A 26,726-nucleotide genomic window follows, 5' to 3' on the forward strand; every position below is an offset into this window, starting at 1 on the left:
GTTATTGACCTGTTTTGTTTATTTATTCATTTTCTTTCTTCCTTTAAAGCAGGGGTGTCAAACTCATTTTGGTTCAGGGGCCATATTTAGCCTGATTTGATCTAAAGCGGGCCAGACCAGTAAAATAATGACTTATTAACCTATAAAATAATGACAAATCCAAGTTTTTCCTTTTTGTTTTAGTACAAAAAAAAATAAAACCCAATTACATTATGAAAATATTTACACTTCACAAAAAAAGATGTGAATAACCTGAAAAAACAGAAATTTCATTTGAAAAATTAGTGCAATTTTAATAATATTATGCCTCAACTTATTACTTATACACATACATTTACACACAGTGTAAATATTTGGTAACAGGCAGAATATTGTTAACATTTTGGAGTTTGGAACTAAAATTTGAACAATTTCTACAATATTACATCTCTTATTATTAACACAACTACAGATCACAGTGGATCCATAAATGCACCAAACATTTAGTAACAGGCAGAATATTGTTAAAATTGCACATTTTGGGTTGTTCATCTTTGTTTTTATTTATGCATTTATTTGCATTTTATTGTGAAAGAATAGTTTTGTAAATGTAAATATTTTCACAGTGTAATGTTATTTTTTTCACTTAAATTTTTTCCACATAATTTTTCACAAAGAAAACTTGTAGTTGTCATTATTTATGGGTTTATTGTGTTGTTATTTTTACTGTAGATCACATTGGTCTGTATGTGGAACCTGAACCAAAATAATTTGGACAACCTGGACTGTTCAGGTTAATTTTTGCAATTTCATCCTGTGGGGCCTGGAATGGACCCTTTGGCAGGCCAGATTTGGCCCCCGGGCCACATGTTTGACACCTGTGCTTTAAAGGTACCAGAATGCACTGTCTTGATTGTCTTTATGCATGTGTTGTTTGTATTGCTTTTTTTTTTTTTTTTTCTTGGGTTCTGTTTGTTTATCACATCTGGTGTCAATCTCTGTATCATGAAAACATTACTTGAAATTATAAATGTTACACTTGTTAAATGAGAAGTTCTGTAAATGTTGAAAAGTTCTATAAATAAAGTTAAAAAAAGAAACAAACACTGAATTATGTTACAAAATGTCTGCGTGTTGGAGTGTTGGAGTGAAAAAAAAACCCATTAAGATGCACATTAAGACCCATTCTTTATTCTGAAACTGACCGGCAGCTCTTCTTAAACAGAACAGCAATTAGGTTTTCTAGTGTGTAACTTAATATGAATTATGTTTGATGACTTATCTGTGATGGGATAGAGCTTCACTTGTCCAATAATGTAATTTGCTTGGTTCAGATCCCTCTTCAGGCTGTTAGTGTGTCTAATACCCCCTGACCACACACCTCCAGGGAGGTGGTTATCCTGTTTGTAAGCGAGCTAATAACAAAACATTTAATTAGAGATCTCCTCAGTAAAATATAAACTCCATTTTTTTGATTAGTTACAAATAAACTTTCATCAATAAATCAGTTCTATCATATTAAATTTATGTGTTAGCTTGGCTGTATTTACTGTCGGGTGGCAAAACTAATTATGTAAGATGACTTGGCTAGTCTGAGACACCGCCACTGTAATAGTGAACTTGATATTTTTTTCTTCCTGCTTCATATGAGTCTCAGTTAATAACCCTTTTAAGACTACCATTATAACAGGCTGCCTGGGTGTCTTCATGTTTTCTTTGCAATAAAAGTGTCAGAAAAGGTCTTTTTTGCCAATTACTTTGCACTTCTGTTTTCAAGAAGAACTTAACTTTCAATATCTGACCATTATTTATCACTATTTTAAATAATAAATGCTTAAAACAGTGGGTTTAAGTAAAAAAAAAAAAAAAAAAAAAAGACTTAGTTTTTAGTACATTTATTATCAGAAACAACTGTAAATGTTCATAGCGAAATCTTTTAAGATTGCAGAAATACACTTTCAACTATTTTACATCTGCTCAAACATGCTTTTTGGTTTTGAAAAGTCAGTATCCATATTATGGCTTCGTATTTTTTGTTATTTCCAGGCAGTTTTTTTTTTTTTTTGCCTGTGTGGAAGTCTCTGAAACAGTTCCTTTCTACTTGTAACAGAATCTCACATTGCTGGCGTCAAGTGTTATTTTTTTAACACTTAGTTTTTATTAGTTATTTATCATTTTGTCATCCAGAACAGAACAAACAAACAACAATCGGCAACAGATAATTGTCATAATCTAATAGCAAAGATAATTAAGGTTACAGTTATGGAGAGTTATGTTACAGTTATCCTGTTTGTAAGCGAGCTAATAACAAAACATTTAATTAGAGATCTCCTCAGTAAAATATAAACTCCATTTTTTTGATTAGTTACGAATAAACTTTTATCAATAAATCAGTTCTCTCTTATTAAATTTATGTGTTAGCTTGGCTGTATTTACTGTCGGGTGGTAAAACTAATTATGTAAGATGACTAGTCTGAGACACCGCCACTGTAAGAGTCAACTTGATATTTTTTTCTTTCTGCTTCATATGAGTCTCAGTTAATAACCCTTTTAAGACTACCATTATAACAGGCTGCCTGGGTGTCTTCATGTTTTCTTTGCAATAAAAGTGTCAGAAAATGCCATTTTGCCAATTATTTTGCACTTCTGTTTTCAAGAAGAACTTAACTTTCAATATCTGACCATTATTTATCACTATTTTAAATAATAAATGCTTAAAACAGTGTGTTTTAGTAAAAAAGAAAAAAAAACTGACTTGGTTTTTAGTATATTTATTATCAGAAACAACTGTAAATGTTCACAGCAAAATCTTTTAAGATTGCAGAAATACACTTTCAACTATTTTACATCTGCTCAAACATGCTTTTTGGTTTTGAAAAGTTAGTATCCATATTATGGCTTCATATTTGTTGTTATTTCCAGGCGTTTTTTTTTTTTGTTTTTTTTTTTGCCAGTGTGGAAGTCTCTGAAACAGTTCCTTTCTACTTGTAATGGAATCCCACATTGCTGACGTCAAGTGTTATTTTTTGACACTTAGTTTTTATTAGTTATTTATCATTTTGTCATACAGAACAGAACAAACAACTATCGGCAACAGATAATTGTCACAATCTAATAGCAAAGATAATTAAGGTTACAGTTATGAAATAGCAATCAAGTTACACAATTAATTTGATTTTTAGAGCAGCAGTTTATAGAACATCTCACAGGACTATGAGACAAACCACCTATTAATTGTTTATAAAGAAACTAATCCATTTGCCCCATCTTATCATGTAAAGTTCAGCTTGCAGCCTCAGCATAAGGCGTCAAGTGTTATATGGTGTCGAAAAGCTCAGGACCTCAGCTTTCTGATGCCATTTGAATTTTGTGAATAGTGTAAACAGTTCAGGAGTTAGCGTAATTTAAATACTGTAAAGTGCAAAATGTAGCGCCAGAGAGATTGCTGTTGTTAAAGGGTTAAATCATAATCCTCAATATCTGTCTTCACTTTATGATGAACTGTTCTTGAGTGCTCTGGATTTCTCTAAAAATACAAAAATAGCAAAAATACAGATAGTCTAAACTACTTGTAATAGAATCTCATATTGTTGCCGTCATGTGTTATATAGTGTTTGGAAAGCTCAGGATCTCAGCTTTCTAATGCTATTTGAATTTTGTGGATAGTGTAAACCAGTGTTTTTCAATCTTGGGGTCAGGACCCCACGTGGGGTCACCTGGAATTCAAATGGGGTCACCTGAAATTTCTAGTAATTGATAAAAATTAAAACTTACTGATAAAAAATATATGGTGAGTTGACAGACAATCATTATACATAAAAGACATGACAAAGTCTGAAGCTGAAACTGAAGCACTGTGGTACTGTTAATCTGTCAAATGTTCATTGTGGTCAGTTTAAGATGCTGCAGCTCTGTCATAATTCATAGTTTGAGTTATTGTTTGTTCAGTATTAACCCTTTCATGCATACTGGTCACTACAGTGGACAGTTATTCTCCAGCTGTTCTCTTGTATATTCATGGATTTTGTTGTTTTAGTTCCATGTCAGCCAACACAGTGAACACTTATGCATCATCCCACACACCGCAATTCATACTATTACTGTAACTTTCCTGTTCTTGATAAACCTGATCTGCACTAACACATTTGAGTGTAAATCAATTAGACCGTAATGAACAGTTTCTTTTAAAACAAAAAGTTTTTGTTGTTTTGTTTTTTTTTGCATATTATCTGAGTAATAGCTAGTATTATAGTATGTTAAAATGTGAGAAAACATCAGATTAGCAGCATTTTTTAAAAAATATTTCATAGTTTTCACACAGTATGACAGTAAATACATGTTTCTTTGCTTCAAAAATTAAACACATGGTGTTCAGCCTAGTGGACATTTTTGTAATTCCATGATAAATAGGTTCATAAAAACATTTCAATCACTTTTTTTTCATACCTAAATAGGAATAAAAACACTCAGGAAAAAAAAATCTAGATTAAGGCTCTCATAATTCATGCATGAAAGGGTTAATTGTCAGCCTTGTAAATACAAGCTGGACTGACTACATATCCTGATGAAGGAAAATAAAATTCTCACTTTGTGCAGTAATCTACACCTGGCTTTTCTGCCTCCATCCATAATAATATACATTATATAGACTAAATGTCATCTAAAATTAACATTTATTTGCAACATAGTATATCAAACTATTACATGAAAACAAAACAAATTAATTTTAGTAAAAAAAAAAAGTCTCGGTTTTGAATGTCTGGGGTCGCCAGAAATTTGTGATGTTAAAATGGGGTCACAAACCACCCACCATTGATGAGTGGATTGGAATTGTTTATGAGATTTATGTTATGGAGAAGATATCCTTTTACCTCAAAGATGAAAAAGAAAAATTGTATAATATCTGGTCTAAATGGACTGAGTACGTAAAACCAACCAGTTCTGATTTCATTTGATTGTATTTGTTCTTTGTGTTAATCTATTTGCTTTTATGTGAGATTATGATTATATGAGGTGGTGCGCTCCCCTGTTCTGTTTTGCTGTATTAATGTTTCAACCAAAACTAAGAGTCCATAAAAAAGAAATTATAGACGGACAATATGGATGTAATGATCTAAACTTTCTGTATCCATCCTATTGTTTTTTTTTTTTTTTAATGATTATGTAATTAATATATGTGACGGACATTTGCCTGTCTAATAAAAAGATAATTTAAAAAATAAATAAATAAATAAAATGGGGTCACGAGCCAAAAAAGTTTGGGAACAGTTGTAAACGGTTCAGGATTTACAGTAACTTAAATGCTGTAAAGTGCAAAATGTAGCACCAGAGAGATTGCAGTCGTTAAAGGGTTAATTTACTATTTCATATAACAGAGCATGAGACCTCAAGAGCCAAACTGACAGTACGTATATGCAAAAAAAATAAAACAAAAACAAATCTGTGGAGTCCATAAAAAAGAAATTATAGAAGGGCAATATGGATGTAATGATCTAAACTTTCTGTATCCATCCTATTGTATTTTTTTTTAAATGATTATGTAATTAATATATGTGACGAACATTTGCCTGTGTAATAAAAAGATAATTAAAAAAATAAATAAATAAATAAAATGGGGTTACGAGCCAAAAAAGTTTGGGAACGGTTGTAAACGGTTCAGGATTTACAGTAATTTAAATGCTGTAAAGTGCAAAATGTAGCACCAGAGAGATTGCAGTCGTTAAAGGGTTAATTTACTATTTCTTATAACAGAGCATGAGACCTCAAGAGCCAAACTGACAGTACGTATATGCAAAAAAAATAAAACAAAAACAAATCTGTGGAGTCCATAAAAAAGAAATTATAGAAGGGCAATATGGATGCAATGATCTAAACTTTCTGTATCCATCCTATTGTATTTTTTTTATTGAATGATTATGTAATTACCTCCGCCAAGGAGGTTATGTTTTTGCCAGGGTTTGTTTGTTTGTTTGTTTGTTTGTTTGTTTGTCTGTCCGTTAGTGTGCAGCATAACTCAAAAAGTTATGGACAGATTTGGATGAAATTTTCAGGGTTTGTTGGAAATGGGATAAGGAAGAAATGATTAAATTTTGGTGGTGATCGGGGTGGGGGGGACCACGGGGGGGGCCACTGATCAGCCTTGGCGGAGGTCTGCGCTCTCCGAGTGCTTCTAGTTAATATATGTGACGGACATTTGCCTTTCTAATAAAAAGATAATTAAAAGAATAAATAAATAAATTAATTAAATGGGGTCACGAGCCAAAAAAGTTTGGGAACCACTGGTGTAAACGGTTCAGGATTTACAGTAATTTAAATGCTGTAAAGTGCAAAATGTAGCACCAGAGAGATTGCAGTCGTTAAAGGGTTAATTTACTATTTCATATAACAGAGCATGAGACCTCAAGAGCCAAACTGACGGTACACATATGCAAAAAAATAAAACAAAAACAAATCTGTGGAGTCCATAAAAAAGAAATTATAGAAGGGCAATATGGATGTAATGATCTAAACTTTCTGTATCCATCCTATTGTATTTTTTTTTTTTTTTTTAATGATTATGTAATTAATATATGTGACGGACATTTGCCTGTGTAATAAAAAGATAATTTAAAAAAAAATAAAAAAAATAAAATGGGGTTACGAGCCAAAAAAGTTTGGGAACGGTTGTAAACGGTTCAGGATTTACAGTAATTTAAATGCTGTAAAGTGCAAAATGTAGCACCAGAGAGATTGCAGTCGTTAAAGGGTTAATTTACTATTTCATATAACAGAGCATGAGACCTCAAGAGCTAAACTGACAGTACGCATATGCAAAAAAAATAAAACAAAAACAAATCTGTGGAGTCTGTTACGTCTCCACATTACAGATGGACTGTTCTGCTTGTTGGGTCACGGAGACGGGAGATAGCGGCATGTGTAGTGCTCGTGGTGGGCAGTGAGGTTAAAACACACCTGATGTGAACTCCCTGGACTGTGCAATCAGGGGAGCGCTGTGAGCAGGGCCAGGTCACATGGGAGTGAAATCATGACGGTAGGCAAACTGGAGACAAACCATTTAGGACTCAAATTGGCCCTGGGACTTCTCTACCCATCTGTCCGACTAAGCCTAGAAGCCCCGGGGCTCCCATTAAGCACAGCAGAGAAAAGCACCAGTGGAGTAAAGCCCAATCTAGATACATGATGTGCTCCTGCTGAATTCGCTCTCTTGTCTTTAGTGTAGCAGCTTATGTGTGTCAAGGATGAAGACAGGCTGTTATATAAAACACTATACTTTGAAGAGGAACACCTTGCGTGTTTTCTTTGGAGAACTGTTTTGTTCATTTGCTTTTCAAAACACACTTACCAAATCCATTCTACTGAGAAACACATTTTAACCCTTTCATGCACACTGGTCACTACAGTGGACAGCTATTCTACAGCTGTTCTCTTGTATATTCATGGATTTTGTTGTTCTTTTTTTTTTTTTTTTTTTTTTTTTTTCTGCACATATCTTTATTAAAGTTTTAAGACACTACATATCTTTTCTGACATGAATTGGTAACATTATGTAGATCTCTCCTGAGAATAAACCCCCAGAATCACAAGCCCTCCCCATAGTTTTCAGACAATTTATCACTAAATTCATTTTTCTGTGCATCAAAAATTAAATGTGTGGTGTCCAGCTGAGTGGACATTTTTGCAACTTAATGAAAAATAGGTTCATAAGATTTTTTTTTTTCATTATTATTATTTTTTTTTTTTTAATGATTTTTGATTTTTTTTTTTTTTTTAATTATTTTTGAATTTTTTTTTTTATTATTCTGTTGGGTTTCTGTAAATTGGCTTAGAGTCTGGTTTTGACCAACTCTATATAGGGTGGGGAAGCAAAATTTACAATGAATATTTAGTTGTTTTTTCTCAGCAGGCACTATGTCAATTGTTTTGAAACCAAACATATACTGATGTCATAATCATACCTAACACTATTATCCATACCTTTTCAGAAACTTTTGCCCATATGAGTAATCAGGAAAGCAAACGTCAAAGAGTGTGTGATTTGCTGAATGTACTCGTCACACCAAAGGAGATTTCAAAAATAGTTGGAGTGTCCATAAAGACTGTTTATAATGGAAAGAAGAGAATGACTATGAGCAAAACTATTACAAGAAAGTCTGGAAGATACTATTAAAGAAGAATGGGAGAAGTTGTCACCCGAATATTTGAGGAACACTTGCGCAAGTTTCAGGAAGCGTGTGAAGGCAGTTATTGAGAAAGAAGGAGGACACATAGAATAAAAACATTTTCTATTATGTCAATTTTCTTGTGGCAAATAAATTCTCATGACTTTCAATAAACTAATTGGTCATACACTGTCTTTCAATCCCTGCCTCAAAATATTGGAAATTTTGCTTCCCCACCCTGTATATACATGGATTTCATTGTTGTTGGTTTTTTTTGTTTTGTTTTTTTTTAAACACATATCTTTATTAAAGTTTTAAGACACTACATATCTTTTCTGACATGAATTGGTAACATTATGTAGATCTCTCCTGAGCATAAACCCCCAGAATCACAAGCCCTCCCCATAGTTTTCAGACAATTTATCACTAAATTCATGTTTCTGTGCATCAAAAATTAAACGTGTGGTGTCCAGCTGAGTGGACATTTTTGCAACTTAATGAAAAATAGGTTCATAAGATTTTTTTTTTTTCATTATTATTTTTTTTTAATGTATTTTTGATTTTTTTTTTTTTTTTTTTTTTTTTTATTATTTTTGAATTTTTTTTTTTTTATTATTCTGTTGGGTTTCTGTAAATTGGCTTAGAGTCTGGTTTTGACCAACTCTATACAGGGTGGGGAAGCAAAATTTACAATGAATATTTAGTTGTTTTTTCTCAGCAGGCACTACGTCAATTGTTTTGAAACCAAACATATACTGATGTCATAATCATACCTAACACTATTATCCATACCTTTTCAGAAACTTTTGCCCATATGAGTAATCAGGAAAGCAAACGTCAAAGAGTGTGTGATTTGCTGAATGCACTCGTCACACCAAAGGAGATTTCAAAAATAGTTGGAGTGTCCATAAAGACTGTTTATAATGGAAAGAAGAGAATGACTATGAGCAAAACTATTACGAGAAAGTCTGGAAGCGGAGGAAGCAACAAAAAACGTACCAAAGCTTTTATTAAAGCTCTCAAATCCAAAATCCTAAAGGATCCAACCAAATCCATGAGAAAAATGACAACTGAACTTGAGGTAGACAACAAGACCGTTAGAAATGCAGTAAAATATGATTTGAAGTTAAAATCTTACACAAGAACACCAAAACACTTGTTGACAACAGCAACAAATCCAACTTTAGCAATTTTTGGGAATCATGTTTATGGCCGCCTTCTAGCCCAGATCTAAAACCTCTGGATTCTGCTATTTGGGGCGTTTTAGAACATGCTACCAATAGAACATCACACAGCAATGTCGACTTTCTTAAAGATACTATTAAAGAAGAATGGGAGAAGTTGTCACCCGAATATTTGAGGAACACTTGCGCAAGTTTCAGGAAGCGTGGGAAGGCAGTTATTGAGAAAGAAGGAGGACACATAGAATAAAAACATTTTCTATTATGTACATTTTCTTGTGGCAAATAAATTCTCATGACTTTCAATAAACTAATTGGTCATACACTGTCTTTCAATCCCTGCCTCAAAATATTGTAAATTTTGCTTCCCCCCCTGTATATAAAGTGTCATGAGATAACTCTTTGTTGTGATCTGGCACAATATAAATAAAATTTGACTGATTGAGTGATTTGGTTGGTTTTCCCCTGTAAGTCGCTTTGGAAAAAAGTGTCTGCCAAATGCATAAATGTAATTTTTTTTTATTTTCGCATTGTTTTTTTCATGTGTAAAGAGGAATAAAAACACTCAGGAAAAAATTTTGATTAAGGTTCTCATAATTTGTGTATGAAAGGCTTAAAATACACACAATAATGAAGACGGAGGTGTAAAGTGAAAAAAAAAAAATCAAAAGAACCTAAATAAATTTTTACACATACTTACTTGTTAACAAGGTTTTGACAAATGCCACCATTATGGCAGGGGATTGAGGCGCACTCATTGATGTCTTCCTCACAGTGAAGACCAGAAAATCCCATCCTACAATCACAGCTGGAGAAAAAAAAAAAAAAAAATCCTTAATATTGATATTTCGCCACATACAGAGAACAGAAGATCTATCCGTTTCCCACTTGCTCATGCACCGAGCAGAGAAAAAAAAAAAAAAAATCAATGGGTATTTAATGATATTAATTACACATCATATTTAGTCTAATTGCACATACAGTCAGATTTGGAGTGTTTAACTAAACCTTAAGCCTGAATATGTAATGCATGACAAGAACAATTATGGCAAGGAAGATTTTTTTGAAAGAGTGTTAGTAATTTGACCTCATTTAAAGATGAAACGGTACATTATTAAATCCATTAAAATACATTTTAAGAACTGGTACGAGCTCAGAACCAATCTATTATCTTATGGTAATCCATCAAAATTACAGTAAAACGGCCTGACACGTGTACATGGATAAAGGTTACTCGTACCTCTGGATTTATTAATGTTTAGAGTCCAGTGCTAGACATCCCTGACATTTCCCTGCCTTCTCTGGAATGAAAAGCAGGTTATGGATAACACTTTTTTTTTACCTGTAACTGTTGACCCGGTCCACACAGTCACCCTGGTTTTGGCATGGATTTGAGCTACACTCATTGGTGTCAATTTCACACCAACTTCCTTCAAATCCTGAAAGATAGATGAGATGGTCATGGATCAGCAAGCCCCACTACATCCTGAAAACGTCAGGGCAGATGATAACAAAGGCCCCAGTGAATGCCATTTTAATGGAACTAGTAGCCCCTGTAGCATATCTCATCTTCCAGCTCTCAGCACTCACTGTTTCCCCTTTGAGAGTGTGTAAGTCTAATAATACTTTAGTGCCACAGACAGATTGGTCTGAGGGTTAGTGGTTTGGGGTTTGGGAGGTGTGTGCCTTTGTGCACAGCAGTGTGTATGTCTGTGTGTGTGTGTGTGAGAGAAAGCGAGGGGGTGGGGGTGGGGTGGGGGGACATCTTGTTAAGTTAGGGTAAGAGGGAGAGGCTAAGCCCAAGAGCTCTGTTGCCCCTGTTCATTAGGGGGTTGAGGGGCAGGACGGCTAAGCAGATCAGCATGGATGTTTTGTTGTACTTTTGAGTGCAGCCTGGGAGCGTCTAATATTCTGCCTGTTGGAAGTATTCCTCTGGTGCTGGGTCTTGAACTAGTCCATTAGATGGTTTTTGGCTGAATAAGTAAAGTGACATGCCTTATTTAGTCATTAAAACTGAACAAATAAATAAAGGATAATCACTTTACGCCTAATGGATCATCAGCTTTTAGGGATTTATGTCATTGCAGTGGTTGTTTAGTCATTTGTGTGTGCTCCCAAAATCAATACACTGATCTGCAATGTGTCATTAATGCAGGTACAATACTATAACAGCTAATAAAAGTCATCAAATTTTATTTATCTGATTTAGTTCCTCTATTGCACTGTTGATTACAATAACAGATGAACACACATATTGCCTATAAAGTTGGAATAACTATTTTCAGAAAGTTTCCTCTTTTTAATCCTATTTATGCACATCATTAATCATTTTTAACCAGGTACAATGATTACATACTGAGTCCCTGTTGCACTTTATCTATCAAGAATAAATCACATTGTCACAATCATTTTATGAGAATGGGTAATTTTTTTTCCTTCTGACTTTATGGGCAAGAGTGTATATCTGACAGAATATTTTAGCTGCTATTGATATGTTGTAGATGAAAATGTGGGAGACAAGAACATACAATTATAATACAAGAAAAGCACTTGGAGAGCGCAGACCTCCGCCAAGACAGATCTGCCCCCGCCCCCCCCTCCCCACACACACACACACACACACACACACCGATTACCACCAAAATTTAATCATTTCTTCCTTGTGCCAATATCAACATTTCCTGAAAATTTCATGAAAATTCATCCATAAATTTTTGAGTAATCCTGCTAATAAACAAACACACACACAAACAAACAAACAAACAAACAAACAAACAAACAAACACACAAACAAACAAACAAACACAAAAAGCAAAGCGATCACAATACCTCCTGGCAGAGGTAATGATAATTATCTAAAAATGGATACATTATATTGATCAAGTTTTCTGTTATTTTTTATTAAATGTCAAAACAAGTCTATAAAAGTTCCATGTGTGCTTTGCAGACAGTTTTGGATTTGTCACATTCTTCTGTAAAATGCTATCAAATAAAATATATGACATATTTTTCAACAATATCTAAAAAGAAAAAAATGTGGAATTATAAGTCACTACATGAAAACTACTACAAGTAGTAGTCAGTAAGTGTTCCAAGAGGTTCTCACTGGAAATTTTATTTACTTGAATATATGTGTATTATATCTGTATAAGGGCTGTCAAAATTAATACAGATTAACCCATCATCATGATTAATCTGACTAAAGATTTTAACGCAATTAACCCATCTGCAGCACAGAATGACTCTGAATGTCTCTGGCAACGCATTTCAAGCAGTTTGTCCAAGTAGAGTAGAGTTAACGTCGCACATGAACAAATGTGCAGTTGATCCAGTAGTGACAGGCAACAGAACCAACCCACACAAATGGAAGATACTAAATATAATGTTGGCCCTCTGGATGGAAAACCCAAGATGGAACAGTCGACCGACATAAAGTATTAAAGCATTATACACACTGTAGGAAGGAGTTTTATTTTCACTGAAGCACTTCCAGCTTAACCCTTTCGTGCATGAATTATGAGAGCCTTAATCAAGATTATTTTTTTCCAGAGTGTTTTTATTTTTCTGGGCATTTAAAAAACAATGCGATTAAAACATTTTTTGTGAACCTATTTTTCATGGAGTTGCAAAAATGTCTACTCAGCTGGAAACCATGTGTTTCATTTTTGAAGTAAAGAAACATATTTACTGTTATAGTGTGTGAAAACTATGAAATGAAAACGTTTTTAATGCAGCTAATCTGATGTTATCTCACATTTTAACAGATAATTTGCAAAAAAACCTTTTTGTATAAAAAACCAAATTGTTAATTACAGTCTAATAATAATAATAATAATAATAATAATAATAAAAAGCAATTAATTTCCACTCAAACATGTTAGTGCAGATCAGGTTTATGAAGAACAGCAAAGTTAACGGTATGAATTACAGTGTATGAGATGATGCATGAGCATCCACTGTGTCGGCTGATATGGAATTAAAACAACAAAATCCATGAATATACAAGAGAACAGCTGTAGAATAACTGTCCACTGAAGTGACCACTGTGCATGAAAGGGTTAAAATATCACATTAACGTGAAACATATGTTAGTCGGGGATTCTGCTAACACCTCAGCTAACGCGTCGCCCAGCCTGTGACAAACACGTTAAGTGCATATATATTCCCTTCTTTCTTAAGTCTGTTTGCTCATGAAAAATGAAACGCAATCAAAATATAATAAAAATGAATGATATTTAATCGTGTTTAATCGAAATTAATCCACAGCAACCCTGCGATTAATCTTATTAAAATTTTAATCGTTTGACAGCACTAATTTGTATATTATTTTAAAATGAAGAGAGATGGCATTTTATCATCACTGAAGCCATGCCAGACATGAGAGCAGCACTGACACCACTCTATGTGTCTAGGGATGTAAGAATGAGAGGGAATCCATGAGACCACAGAGAGCACAGAGCATCTGGTGAATTATGGGACAGCACAGGTTTCCCAAGCTGGCCTGTCAGTCAACGCAATGGTGGAACACCTCGGGGACTATTTCGAATGTCACTGCAATGTAATGCATCTTCTGCCACTAAGCAGTGACTGGAGGCTTTCCTTTGACAGAGTACAGAGAGGGAGACCCAAGGCACGTGCTCACGTAGTCATTCCATCATCTGGCTCCAGCTACAGTATGTGATCACTGATCCTGCCAGTAAATGTCTCCAAGGAGAAGAACATGTGGGTAATCCCTGGTGGATAGCGAACTAACTTTGATGGACGTTTCAATTGAAATATGACTGATGTCTTCATTTTCAGAGTATGAATTTAGTTTGGATGCTACATTTGCGACTATAGTCTTATCAAACTTGCTGTCAGCCTGACTCAACAGTTGTTCAAAAGGGGGGGCTCTTTTTATATTAACCACTGCTTGTGCAATATAGATAATGGCCTTTGTCTGGGTGCCATCATACATCAAATCTCAGACGTAACTGATCAGTTTGGTGTGTGTTTTCCGTGTCAGCACCAAAATGTGAAATTATTCTCTTCACAGTGTCAGCTGATCTTGGCTTAAGATCCAGAAGATTGAACGCTTTTATCAGGGCTATGACTATCATCTTACATATGGTGAAATAGAGGATATTTCATTCTGGTTAAAGGCAGCATGTTATAACATTCACCTTCTTTAATACATTTTAATGAATACCTATGGGGATGCAATGATAGTGATTTATTAAATATAGATGACAATCAATACAGTTCATCCGCAAAAAATATAACCCCTTGAAATGAAATAAGGACAAATAAATGCAAAATAGTCAGTATGAGATATCACAAAAACATCAATAGTCGCTTTTCCATTGACCCTCAAATTGCACAAATATAACTTGCGCGTAAAAATGTACCTAATGGAAAAATGAAAATTTCGCCCAAAGTCTCATTTTTCGATTAAAAGTTTTTGCGCTGGCACGAGGTGGTTTTTTGGGCATAGTGCAAATGGTATATCATGCAAAACTGCAATGAAAGACCATTTTTCGCAACTAGAGTCAGGTGAATTAAAAATCGGATGTTGACGTACGTTACAACAAGAGAAGAAGAAGACGAAACATATCGCGGTATGTGTGGACACACCATTAAACCCAATCATTTTTTTATTTAGTACAGAATAGAGGGGTAATATATAATAATAATAATGAAAATATCTGTAAATCAAGACCATATTTACGTTCGTCGCCATGTTTATGGAATGCCTTCTTGTGTCACCTCGCAATAATAAATAAACACATCATCGCATTTGTGATTTAATGGAAAAACTGACATTACGCACTTCTGTTTTTTCACCATTTAGTAAATATTGGTAAAGTTTTGCACAGATGTCCAATTGGAAAAGTGACTATTGACATCAAAAACCCAATGACCTATAATAAAAGAAATTAGCCACTGACAGGAATAAACAAATGAGGCATAAAACAAGATGCATTTGGAAGTTTCTGGGTGACTGTGCAGGATTTGTAACAAAACTACCCAGTCTATGGTGGTTATAATGCATATACTGTTTTTCACTTGTGGTAGTGCATGTGCTTACGGTCATTTTCTTGCATTTAACAACATGATGACAGTCTATCTTTCAGAAAATAAGAAAAAAAAACAAAACACGTTGTCTATTCAGAATGCAGTGTGGATGTTTCATACAAGAGGGACAATAACAATTTAATAACGATGACAATCTAATAGGACTGTGAGTTCCCGGAACATAATCTGCTCTAGAATATTTGGCAGAGAATGGAAAAAGCTCTGTGCGGCAAACAAAATAATCTAGAAAATGAAGTCAAATGTTCATGGACAGACATAATAGTTTAAATTAGACATCATCGCCGGCTGTCTCAAAACGAAGTGTACAGCTGGCTTGAGAGTCCTTCAAATGCACTGACCAAAAACTGGGTTACTTGAATAAGTGGGTTAAGAATAGAATTCTCTTTGCATGTAAACATCAGACACTGCAGCCAATTTACCCCACTGCTACACACCTGGACCACCTCTTCAGCACCGCTAATGAAGGCACAAAATGATTAAACACTGAGTTTATTTAAGAATTTGTTTACTGTACAGCTGTTGTAGTCCAAGGCCTATTTTTACACATTATGTATAAATGAAGCCACTAACCTCTTTCTCACAGTGATGTGCAAGTACTTAACCACAGCTTTACACCTGATGTTTTTTCTTTTCCTCTTCTTTAGTCATTTTAGTGTCTTAAGTTTCAAGGCAGCTCACATTCAGCTGTAAATTATATTATATTCATGTAATATCACCTTTATGTAACTAGGCTCTTTTTTCTGGATCATATGAGGCGGAGGTGTCATTGTCTGACGAATTATCACATTAAAACAGTATGCTAACATAACTGTTTACAGGTACACAACGTAATATAAATATTTATTGAACAAAGGAAAATCAGGGAGTATGTAAGTGTATGTATACTGTAATGGCCGATTTAATGTTTATTATTTTACAAAAGCAATAGAGGAAAAAAGTTGGGACATTAAATCCAAACTCAAAGCTAAAGAATAACTCGACTTGCACTTGATTTTCATAGTTTGACTTGTCATGTAAATTATTGTATGTTGTAACTGTATGTTGTATTTCATGCTGCCTCTTGACCAGGACTCCCTTGGAAAAGAGGTTCTTAATCTCAATGGGATATATTTTTTTCCTGGTTAAATAAAGGTTAAATAAAAAACAAACAAACAAACAAACAAATAAATAAACAATAAAATAAAATAAAATAAAATAAAAATCCATCCATCCATCCACATTTTACAATTATTTGCAAATTTCATAAAATAATGTTACATTTACAATAGAACATAAAAAAAAAATTCAAATGTCGTCGGCTTCCTGATAAAACCTGCTATGTGACTTTTAGCAAATTTCCAGGAGAAACAAAAAACTGTTTATATAACAGGAAACTGTGAAATATGACAAAAAAAAAGTCTGTTCCTTTAATGTTGGTACTTACGATGGAATGTAAACAACTTTCACAGAAGACTGAAATTTGAAGCTATAATAGGGGAGATAGCAGGTTTTTATTCCCAACCAAAAACATCACTTAGCAGGTTTTATCAGGAAGCCGACGATGTTAAACCTGACAAACTGCACCATTTTAAGACCAACTAAGGTCATTTTAAATTTAATGGAAGCAACATGTCTCCAAATATCAAGATCCCTTTTCTTTTTTATGTTTATGCATTTGGCAGACGCTTTTTTCCAAAGCGACTTACAGGGGAAAACTAATCAAATCACTCAATCGATTAAATTTTATTTATATAGTGCCAGATAACAACAAAAAAGTTATCTCATGACACTTTATATATACAGGGTGGGGAAGCAAAATTTACAATGAACATTTAGTTGTTTTTTCTCAGCAGGCACTACGTCAATTGTTTTGAAACCAAACATATATTGATGTCATAATCATACCTAACACTATTATCCATACCTTTTCAGAAACTTTTGCCCATATGAGTAATCAGGAAAGCAAACGTCAAAGAGTGTGTGATTTGCTGAATGCACTCGTCACACCAAAGGAGATTTCAAAAATAGTTGGAGTGTCCATAAAGACTGTTATAATGGAAAGAAGAGAATGACTATGAGCAAAACTATTACGACAAAGTCTGGAAGATACTATTAAAGAAGAATGGGAGAAGTTGTCACCTGAATATTTGAGGAACACTTGCGCAAGTTTCAGGAAGCGTGTGAAGGCAGTTATTGAGAAAGAAGGAGGACACATAGAATAAAAACATTTTCTATTATGTCAGTTTTCTTGTGGCAAATAAATTCTCATGACTTTCAATAAACTAATTGGTCATACACTGTCTTTCAATCCCTGCCTCAAAATATTGTAAATTTTCCTTCCCCACCCTGTAGAGTTGGTCAAAACCAGACTCTAAGCCAATTTACACAAACCCAACAGAATCCTCCAGGAGCAAACACTTGTGACTTGTGACTTTTGTCTGATAGATTAAAAAAGGTCGATTTTTTTTACCTTTACATGTTTCGGTTACACCTGAATCCCTCCTCCAAAGGGTCACGTGATGTTACTGTGACTGGCAAGCCTGGATAAAACAGCTGACAAGACACGTCACAGTAACATCACATGACTCTTCTGAGGACAGCTTCAGGTGTGGCTGAAACATGTAAAGGTAAAAAATCTACCTTTTTTTTTTTTTTTTTTTTTAAACTCTTTTTATTGAAATTAGAACAATGACAATAAAATAAAAGTCTTACATCGTATCCAGTATATATGTGTCAGAACAAGAACACTACACCCGCACTCACATGTACAAAGTAAAGTAATCTATAAAGGGCTGCCAAATTGAATAAAATAACTTTTTAATGATCTTTTAGTGAAAATATGATTTTCTCCAAATGTAAGTGTTGCATAATATCTTTCAACAGAGCCTGATGAGTTGGAGGATTTTTGTTCTTCCAGTTTAACAGAATAAAGCATCTGGCCAGTAGCTACCTTTTTAAATCTGTCTGACAAAAAGAAAAGGAATCTTGATATTTTCAGTAGACAGTATGAACCTGATCGGACTATGCGGTACTAAGCGGTACTAAAAAGAAACAACTGGAAGGACATCTTGCAAGTAATTAAGGTTAGTTGGCAAAAGGTCACTGACATGACTAGTATAAAAAGAGCATCTAAAAGACTCACATGTGCACCAATCTGCATAAAAAAAAAGCATCTGTGCATTGTATTACAATTTCAACAAGTTCAAAAGCTGACATCTGTGATGGTATGGAGGTGCATTAGTGATTATGGAAAGGGCAGGCTGCACATCTGGAAAGGCACCGTCAATGCTGAAAGGTATATACAGGGTTTAAAGCAACATATGCTCCAGCCAGATGACGTCTTGTTCAGGGAAGGTCTTGCATATTTCATACATACAATGCTAAACCACATATTGTGTCTATTACAACAACATAGCTTCTGGGTTATAGAGTCTGGGTGCTGAACTGGGCTTCATGCAGTCCACACCAAGGTTATAATACTTTGGGGTTTTTCATTATAGTTTAGTTTTATTTACTTTTGACTTTTTTTTTCTCTAATTCAGTTAGTTTTAATTCGTTTTCAGAGAAGGTTTGCTAGTTTTTATTAGTTTTCATTTTTTTTCTAAATGCTTACTTTTAGTTTAGTTTTAGTTTAAATTTAGTTTTGTCGTATCTTTTATTTTCTTCTCCGTCGTATTCAAATAAATCCCATACAGGACTCTGCTGCTTTCTCCCAACTTTACTCTCCATGTTTCCAGGTAGAGTGGGGATGAGAAGACGACTAAACGACAAGTGATGAGAAGTGACATACTGTGAAGTGTCGTGTGGTGCCACCAGCTAAAATTGCTAGAGCAAAATAAATGCTTTTGTATCAATCTGTTGACAAAGACGAAAACGAAGGGACTTTTATCTATAATTTTTATGTTTTAGTTAGTTTTGTAAGCACACAATACAGTTTCAGTTATCATTTTTTTCTTTTAATTATAGTTTTTATTTATTTCAGTTAACGAAAAATGTTTTTCAATTCTAGTTTTCGTTATTTCGTTAGTTTTCGTTAACAATAATAACCTTGGTCTGCATCTTGCATCAAGTGAGAGCATTTGGCGCATCATGAACCAAAAAAAAAAATACAATACAGCAAAGAAAACTGGGGGCTGTTAATAAGAGAGAGGATGCTACTTTTAGGGCTAGGGCTGTGTTGTCTTTCTTAAAATGTCTTTCTATGTTTTGTATGTTGTATTGTGGAAAAAAAAGGGAATCAAATTTGTCAGTGATTGCGAGTTGTTTTGTTTAATTGACATTTTATTTACACAGTGTTCCAATATTTTGGGGGCTGCAGTTGTAAACAGATAGAAAAATGTGTTGGAGAACTTGAAGAAAAATAAGAAATCAATGTTATAGAGCCTGTGGTGCCCTTTAGGAAATCCTCCATTCTACACTAGTTAATTAACATTTCTGTTTGGTAAAAAAAAAAAAAAAAAAATTAAATAAAATAAATACTACCCCCACAGTGCTGTGTAATGCCTTAACTACAGTTGCTAATGACTTGTTAGAAAATACTGTTTTCCAATAAGAGCCCATCGTAAGCTAGAGAGCCCAGAAACATTCATGTTGGCAGCTGTGTTATAATTATCTATGCAGAAAAACTGTAACTTAATTTGCCAAATTTTGGGTCTTCTGTCAATTAAATTTACAACCGAAAAACATCCAACAAATGAACAAGTCGACTTCCACAAAACTGACTGAATTAAAAAGCAATATTATTCAACACGGAGGAATGGAAAGAGCAGCCTGGGTACAGGTGCCTGGTCCCAAAAGTCTTCAGTAGAGACAGTCACCTCTTTTAAATATCATAAAACAATGAAAATACATGAGTTGGCTCCAATTATCCGCCTCCCTTTTATCATCCACACCTCATAACCATGTCAGTGCACCCCCTCAGTTATACGCTGAGCTCTACGATAAAAGAACTTAAAAGCTATATTAAGCGCCGATTTCTGGCTGAGTATTAAATCAAGAGGGTTTCTGCAGCGTGAATATGTTGCAGGTGCTGCTGATCCATACAGCAGAGCTCGAATCAAGCCTGTAATTCTTAGCTACTTGTGTTTTCTTAGGTTTTCAATTGACAAGTGACAAAACTGGATGATTCCCAAAGAAGAGGATGACCTATGTATGAGTAACACAATGCCATAACATGTTAAAATGGTACAATATTAATATGACATTAATAGAGCTGTAGCTATTAAGCATCATCTGAAATGAACATATTAACCCTTTCATGCATTGTGGTCACTCTAGTGGACAGTTATTCTCCAGCTGTTCTCTTGTATATTTATAGGTTTTGTTGTTTTAGTTCCGTATCAGCCAACACAGTGGACACTTTTGCAACATCCCATAATGCACTGCAATTCATACCATTACTATAACTTTGCTGTTCTTGATAAACCTGATCTGCAATAACATGTTTAAGTGTAAATCAGTTATTCGTTAGACAAAAAGAGTTGTTTTTTTGCATATTATATGAAGTAATAACTACCATTAGAAGATGTTAAAATGTGAGAAAACATCAAATTAGCAGCCTTTAAAATGTTTTTATTTCATTGTTTTCATTTTACTTTCTGATATTGGGTTTTGAATACATGTTTCTTTACTTAAAAAATTAAATGCATGGACATTTTTGTAACCTCATGAAAAAAAAACTCAATCGCAATTTTTTTTTATGCCTAAGGAGGTATAAAAACACTCCAGAAAAAAAAAAAAAAAATCTTGACTAAGGTTCTCATAATTCATGCATGAAAGGGTTAAACCACAGGTGTCAAACATGTGGCCCGGGGGCCAAAACCGGCCCGCCGAAGGGTCTAATCCAGCCCCTCGGATGAATTTGTGAAATGCAAATATTGTAATGAAGATGTTAACAATAAAGGATGTGAAAATCATTTTAGGCCAATTCAATCTGAAGTGGGTCAGACCATTCATTCATTCATTCATTCATTCATTTTCTGAACCCGCTTTATCCTCACTAGGGTCACAGGGGTCACTTGGAGCCTATCACGGCTACATAGGGGCGAATGGGTCAGACCAGTAAAATACAATCATAACTACCTGTAAATAATGAAAAATGCTATTTTTTGTCTTTGTTTGAGTGTAAAAAAAGTAAAATTACACAAAAATGTTTATATGTACAGGCTATCCTTTAACAAAAAATGTGAACAACTTGAACAAATATGAACAATATGAAATGTCTTAAGAGACGTATGCAGAATTGTAGCAATATTCTGCCTGTTACCAAATATTTTGTGTATTTGTAGATCCACTGTGATCTGTAAATTGTGATGCACATGTATAAATGATAAACTGAGGCTTAATATTGTTAAAATTGCATTTATTTTTCTTAAGAATTTTCAGGTTGTTCATATTTGTTCATGTTATGTTCAAGTACAGTTCATAAATGTAAACATTTTCATTACGGAATTTTGCTTTTTTTTACTCAAAAACATAGAGAAAACTTTGGTGTGGACATTATTTATAAGTTGTTAACCTCTTATTTATATTATTTTACTAGTCCAGCCCACTTTAGATCATATTAGGCTGACTGTGGCCCCTGAACTAAAATGAGTTTGACACCCCTGTACTAACCCATAAAGACTCAAACATCCACTGGCAACTAAAATAATTTACAAATCTAAAATGTTTAATAACTATTGATCCATTAATCCTATCAATACATGTAAATAATTTTGTAAAATGCAGTTTGTCATCGTTTCATGGTCATCAGATATGACACATTTGGGCGTTCAGAGGCTCTGTAGTGAACGTGAACACCATGAACACCGTCATCTTCTACAACATTGATTCACCAGTAAAACCCATTGAGATGGATAAATGACAGTGGATGGAGACACTTGGATTATGTTCAGCTAATGATATATTTTGCTGAAAACATCATTTTTTCTTCAGTTTTCTCTGTTTCTGATGTAATAACCCTCAACTATACTCCGAGCTTTTATGTACATCTACATCACATGTGGCAAACATGCGGCCCGAGGGCTAAATCTAGCCCACCAAAGGGTCCAATCTGGCCCATAGGATGAATTACACTGACGATATTAACAATCATTGGTGTAAAAATCATTTTAATTCAGATTCCACATACAGACCAATTAGATATCAATTGGGTCAGATCAGTAAAATAGTATCATAATAACCTATAAATAATGAAAACTGCAGATTTTATCTTTGTTTTAGTGAAAAAAAATAAAATTACATGAAAATGTTTACAGTAATAAACTATCCTTTTACAAAAAATGTGAGTAACCTGAACAAATATGAACAACCTGAAATGTCTTCAGAGAAGTAAATGCAATTTTACCAATATTCTGTCTGATACTAAATGTTTTGTGTATTTTTAATTGTAATGTAAGTTATAACGCACATGTGTAAATGATAAACTGATAAACTGAGGCAGAATATTGGTAAAATTGCACTTGTTTTTCTTAAGACATTTCAAGTTGTTCATGTTATTCAGATTTTTAAGGAAACATTGTAGATGTAAACATTATCATAATGCAATTTTACTTTTTTCACTGTTATTATTTTACTGGCCCGGCCCACTTGAGATCATATTAGGGTGAATGTGGCCCCTGAACTGAAATGAGTTCAACAGCCCTGATTTACATGATCAGTAAATTAACCCTTTCATGCATGAATTATGAAAACCTTAGTCAAGATATTTTTCCTGAGTGTTTTTATTTCTCTTCAGGCATGAAAAAAACAATGTCATTGAAATTTTTTATGAAGCTGTTTTTTATGGGGTTTCAAAAATGTCTACTCAGCTGGACAGCATACGTTTAATTTTTAAAGAAAAGAAACATGTATTTATAATAAAAACATGTATTTATAATAAAAGTGATATACTGCGTGAAAACTATGAAATATATTTTTTAATGTAGCTAATCTGATGTTTTCTCACATTTTATCATACTCTAATAAAAGTTATTACTCACTTCATGGACATAATATATATATATTTTTTAACTTTTTGTTTAAGAAAACTGTTAATTACGGTCTAATAACAAATAGCAATTGATTTACTCTCAAACATGTTATTGCAGATCAGGTTTATCAAGTATTTATCAGTAATTGTGTGAATTGCAGTGTATGAAATGGTGCATAAGTGTCCACTGTGTTGTGTGATATGCAACTAAAACCACAAAATCCATGAATATACAAGAGAACATCTGTAAAATAACTGTCCACTGTAGTGACCAGTATGCATGAAAGGGTTAAATACAGAGAAATAGGGGATTCTCACTTAAAAATGCAAAATACAGAGGGTAATATTACAATAAATGGTAATAAATAACTTAAGAAAGGTTAAAAATAAAGAAAAATTAATTTAGGAACTGCTATAAATGTTACACTGGGTCTTTATGGGTTAATATAGAAAAATCTAAATCTAGAGCCACTACAATCCTGGAGTGATTCCTGTTATAATAATAAGGAAATTTATTTTTTCAGTTATAATTTTGATAATTCACTGCATCCTCTTTCAACACTATCTACTGCCCAGCTGTCAAAATCAAAATAAATAAGCACTCTGCCTTAATACAAATGCAGACACACTCCTCAAGGTTGCCTTTGGCTGTTACCCTACCCTTAGAGCAATAAGCTTCATGAGATGTACTGTGTGCTTTGGTGACTGTTTCCGCAGTGAGTTTTGCCTCTCAGGCTACACACACGGTGCCCTTAGCCATTTGATTGGTGGAGCTTGCTACATCTCTGTGTTGCCTGGCAGCTCTGCCAACAGCAGACATTAAACAGGGCAGGAAATATACTACATAGATGAAAAAATAGTCATAAATATATATTTAAGAATGCTGCTTTTAAGGTGACAGTATGTGATTTTATTCAAAGTATTTATTGTTTACAAGACAGTGCAGGTGAGGAAGGCTAGAAGAGTTATTAGATGAAGAAAAAAGAAAGAAAGCAAATCATCTTGAAAAAAAAATATAAATGTAAGTGTATATTCCTCCTGTTCAAGGTGAATCTATGCTGTAGAGGTTCTTAGTGAGGACATTTACCTCTAAACTCGACACCATTTGGGTATTTTAACCTGCTGTGAAGCATTCAGGGGTTAAATACCATGTGTTAGAAGATCCTAATGACTGAGATTTTTTTTTTTTTTTTACAGCTAATACCTCTGACACCACTATGTGCTCATTGATGCTTTTTCCTGTTTTGTTTTGATACAGCTGCTGCCATTCAGCCTAAAAACAGAGGACGCAAAGCAAAAATGGAAGAAAAGAAGCACCTTTTGCCCTCAGCAATGGAATATCAGTAGCGTGCTGAGACCTTTGCTCACTGAAGGGGCACGCTCCCATACTGAGCCTGAACACCTGCTACATTTTAATATTTTTCTGCCTCTCTGTGTGCAACACTTTTAAAATATTAGACCTGATACTACTTCTCCAAATGTCACAGTGAATTACATGCTATGAAATTTGCTTAATATACAGTGGAGTCAGAGACCCCTCTCAGTGTTATATGCCATTACTTTGTTAAACGCTCTGATTATGCATTCAGAGGCAAAGGATCTTTTTTTTTTTTTTCCCTTTACATTTCTTTGATCAAAGTACTTTTACTAAAGGGAGAAAAAATATTTGGAGGGGCTTAATGTTTCAGTACAACGGTTAGGTTACATTAGGTTGATTAAATGAGGAGTCATAAAACAGATAAAACATTTTACACATTTAATATCTTTGCATTATGTTTTTTAATGTCTGCAGTCTATAGCAGGGGTGTCAAACTCATTTTGGTTCAGGGGCCATATTTAGCCCAATTTGATCTCAAGCGGGCCAGACCAGTAAAATAATGACTTAATAAACTATAAATAATGACAAATCCAAGTTTTTCTTTTGTTTTAGTATAAAAAACCCCAATTAAATTATGAAAATATTTACATTTTACAAAAAAGATGTGAACAACCTGAAAAACAGAAATTTCATTTGAAAAATTAGGGCCATTTTAACAATATTATGCCTTGACTTATTATTTATACATGCACATTACACACAGTGTTACATAAACATTTGGAAACAGGCAGAATATTGTTAAAATTTTGGAGTTTGGAACTAAAATTTGAACAATTTCGACAATATTACATCTCATATTATTAACACACAAAAGATCACAGTGGATCCATAAATGCACGAAACATTTAGTAACGGACAGAATGTTGTTCAAATTGCACATTTGGGGTCATTCATCTTTGTTTTTATTTATGCATTTATTTGCATTTTATTGTGAAAGAACAGTGTTGTAAATGTAAATATTTTCACAGTGTAATCTTAGTTTTTTCACTTCAATTTTTTCCACATAATTTTTCACAAAGACAATTTGTAGTTGTCATTATTTATGGTTTATTGTGTTGTTATTTTTACTTGAGATCACATTGGTCTGTATGTGGAACCTGAACCAAAATGATACGTTTTTGCACTTTCATCCCGCGAGCCGGACTGGACCCTTTGGCGGGCCAGATTTGGCCCCCGGGCCACATGTTTGACACCCCTGGTCTATAGTGTCTGTCTATATTGTCTCATATTTTTATAATAATTAGAAAGCATCTCAAGGACTATGACAAATGCATGTCTGTAAATATGAATTAAGATAAATTAATCTTTACCGAGAAAAAGCCACTTAATATACAAAAAATACAGTAATATTAGTCATGTCTGGGTATGTCTGATGCAGAAATGGATTATGGTGTATATATGTGTATATATGATGCAGAATATATACTGTTTAGTCTGTATAATAGCACTTAAAGAAAGAAGAGAGCACATCTACATGGCCATTTGCTTTATAAATTGAGTTACATCTTCTATAAATAATAATTCTCCCTTCACTGTGAAAGAGAATTATCACTCAGAATGAATCCACTGGGGAAAGTCTTAGTGAACGAATCTTTAGCAACATGTAATGTCGAGGTATCTTTTTAAATATGATATCAGGTATGTGTCAGGTCTCTTGTTGGCACAGCTGCACAGTAGCTCATTAACCAACTGTTTGGTAGGACACAATCTCAATCTTGTGGAAGGTGAAGGCTAGTGTAGCATGCCATGCAAATAAAGGGGTTTGTTCTCCATCTGGCCAGGAACACCTCTGGGGATATTCTGAGCCATGGAGACCAAATGGTTTTTGCATGTAAAGGGACCACACAATGTTTCTGAATTAATTCACTTTCTTGCAAAAAATATATTCCTCCTCTTCATATGACATACTCGAGGCAAAGCGCTGTCAAATGGCTTGAACTGCAGAAATATGCCAAACTGTCACCGGAAGAAAAAAAAAAAAAACCTGAAAAGGAGGTCATGGG

The 26,726-nt window shown here is 34.0% G+C and overlaps 1 protein-coding gene across 1 annotated transcript in view; it reads right to left on the reverse strand.

Annotated features, from left to right (window-relative positions):
• eys (eyes shut homolog) overlaps positions 1-26,726 on the reverse strand; it is a 348,044-nt gene that overhangs the window by 174,606 nt on the left and 146,712 nt on the right. The window contains 2 exon segments of the mRNA XM_030156655.1: positions 10,020-10,127; positions 10,662-10,758. Coding sequence (XP_030012515.1) covers positions 10,020-10,127; positions 10,662-10,758 — 205 coding nt within the window.

This window comes from Sphaeramia orbicularis, chromosome 15 (genome assembly GCF_902148855.1).
Source record: "Sphaeramia orbicularis chromosome 15, fSphaOr1.1, whole genome shotgun sequence".
Classification (NCBI taxonomy): Eukaryota; Metazoa; Chordata; class Actinopteri; order Kurtiformes; family Apogonidae; genus Sphaeramia; species Sphaeramia orbicularis.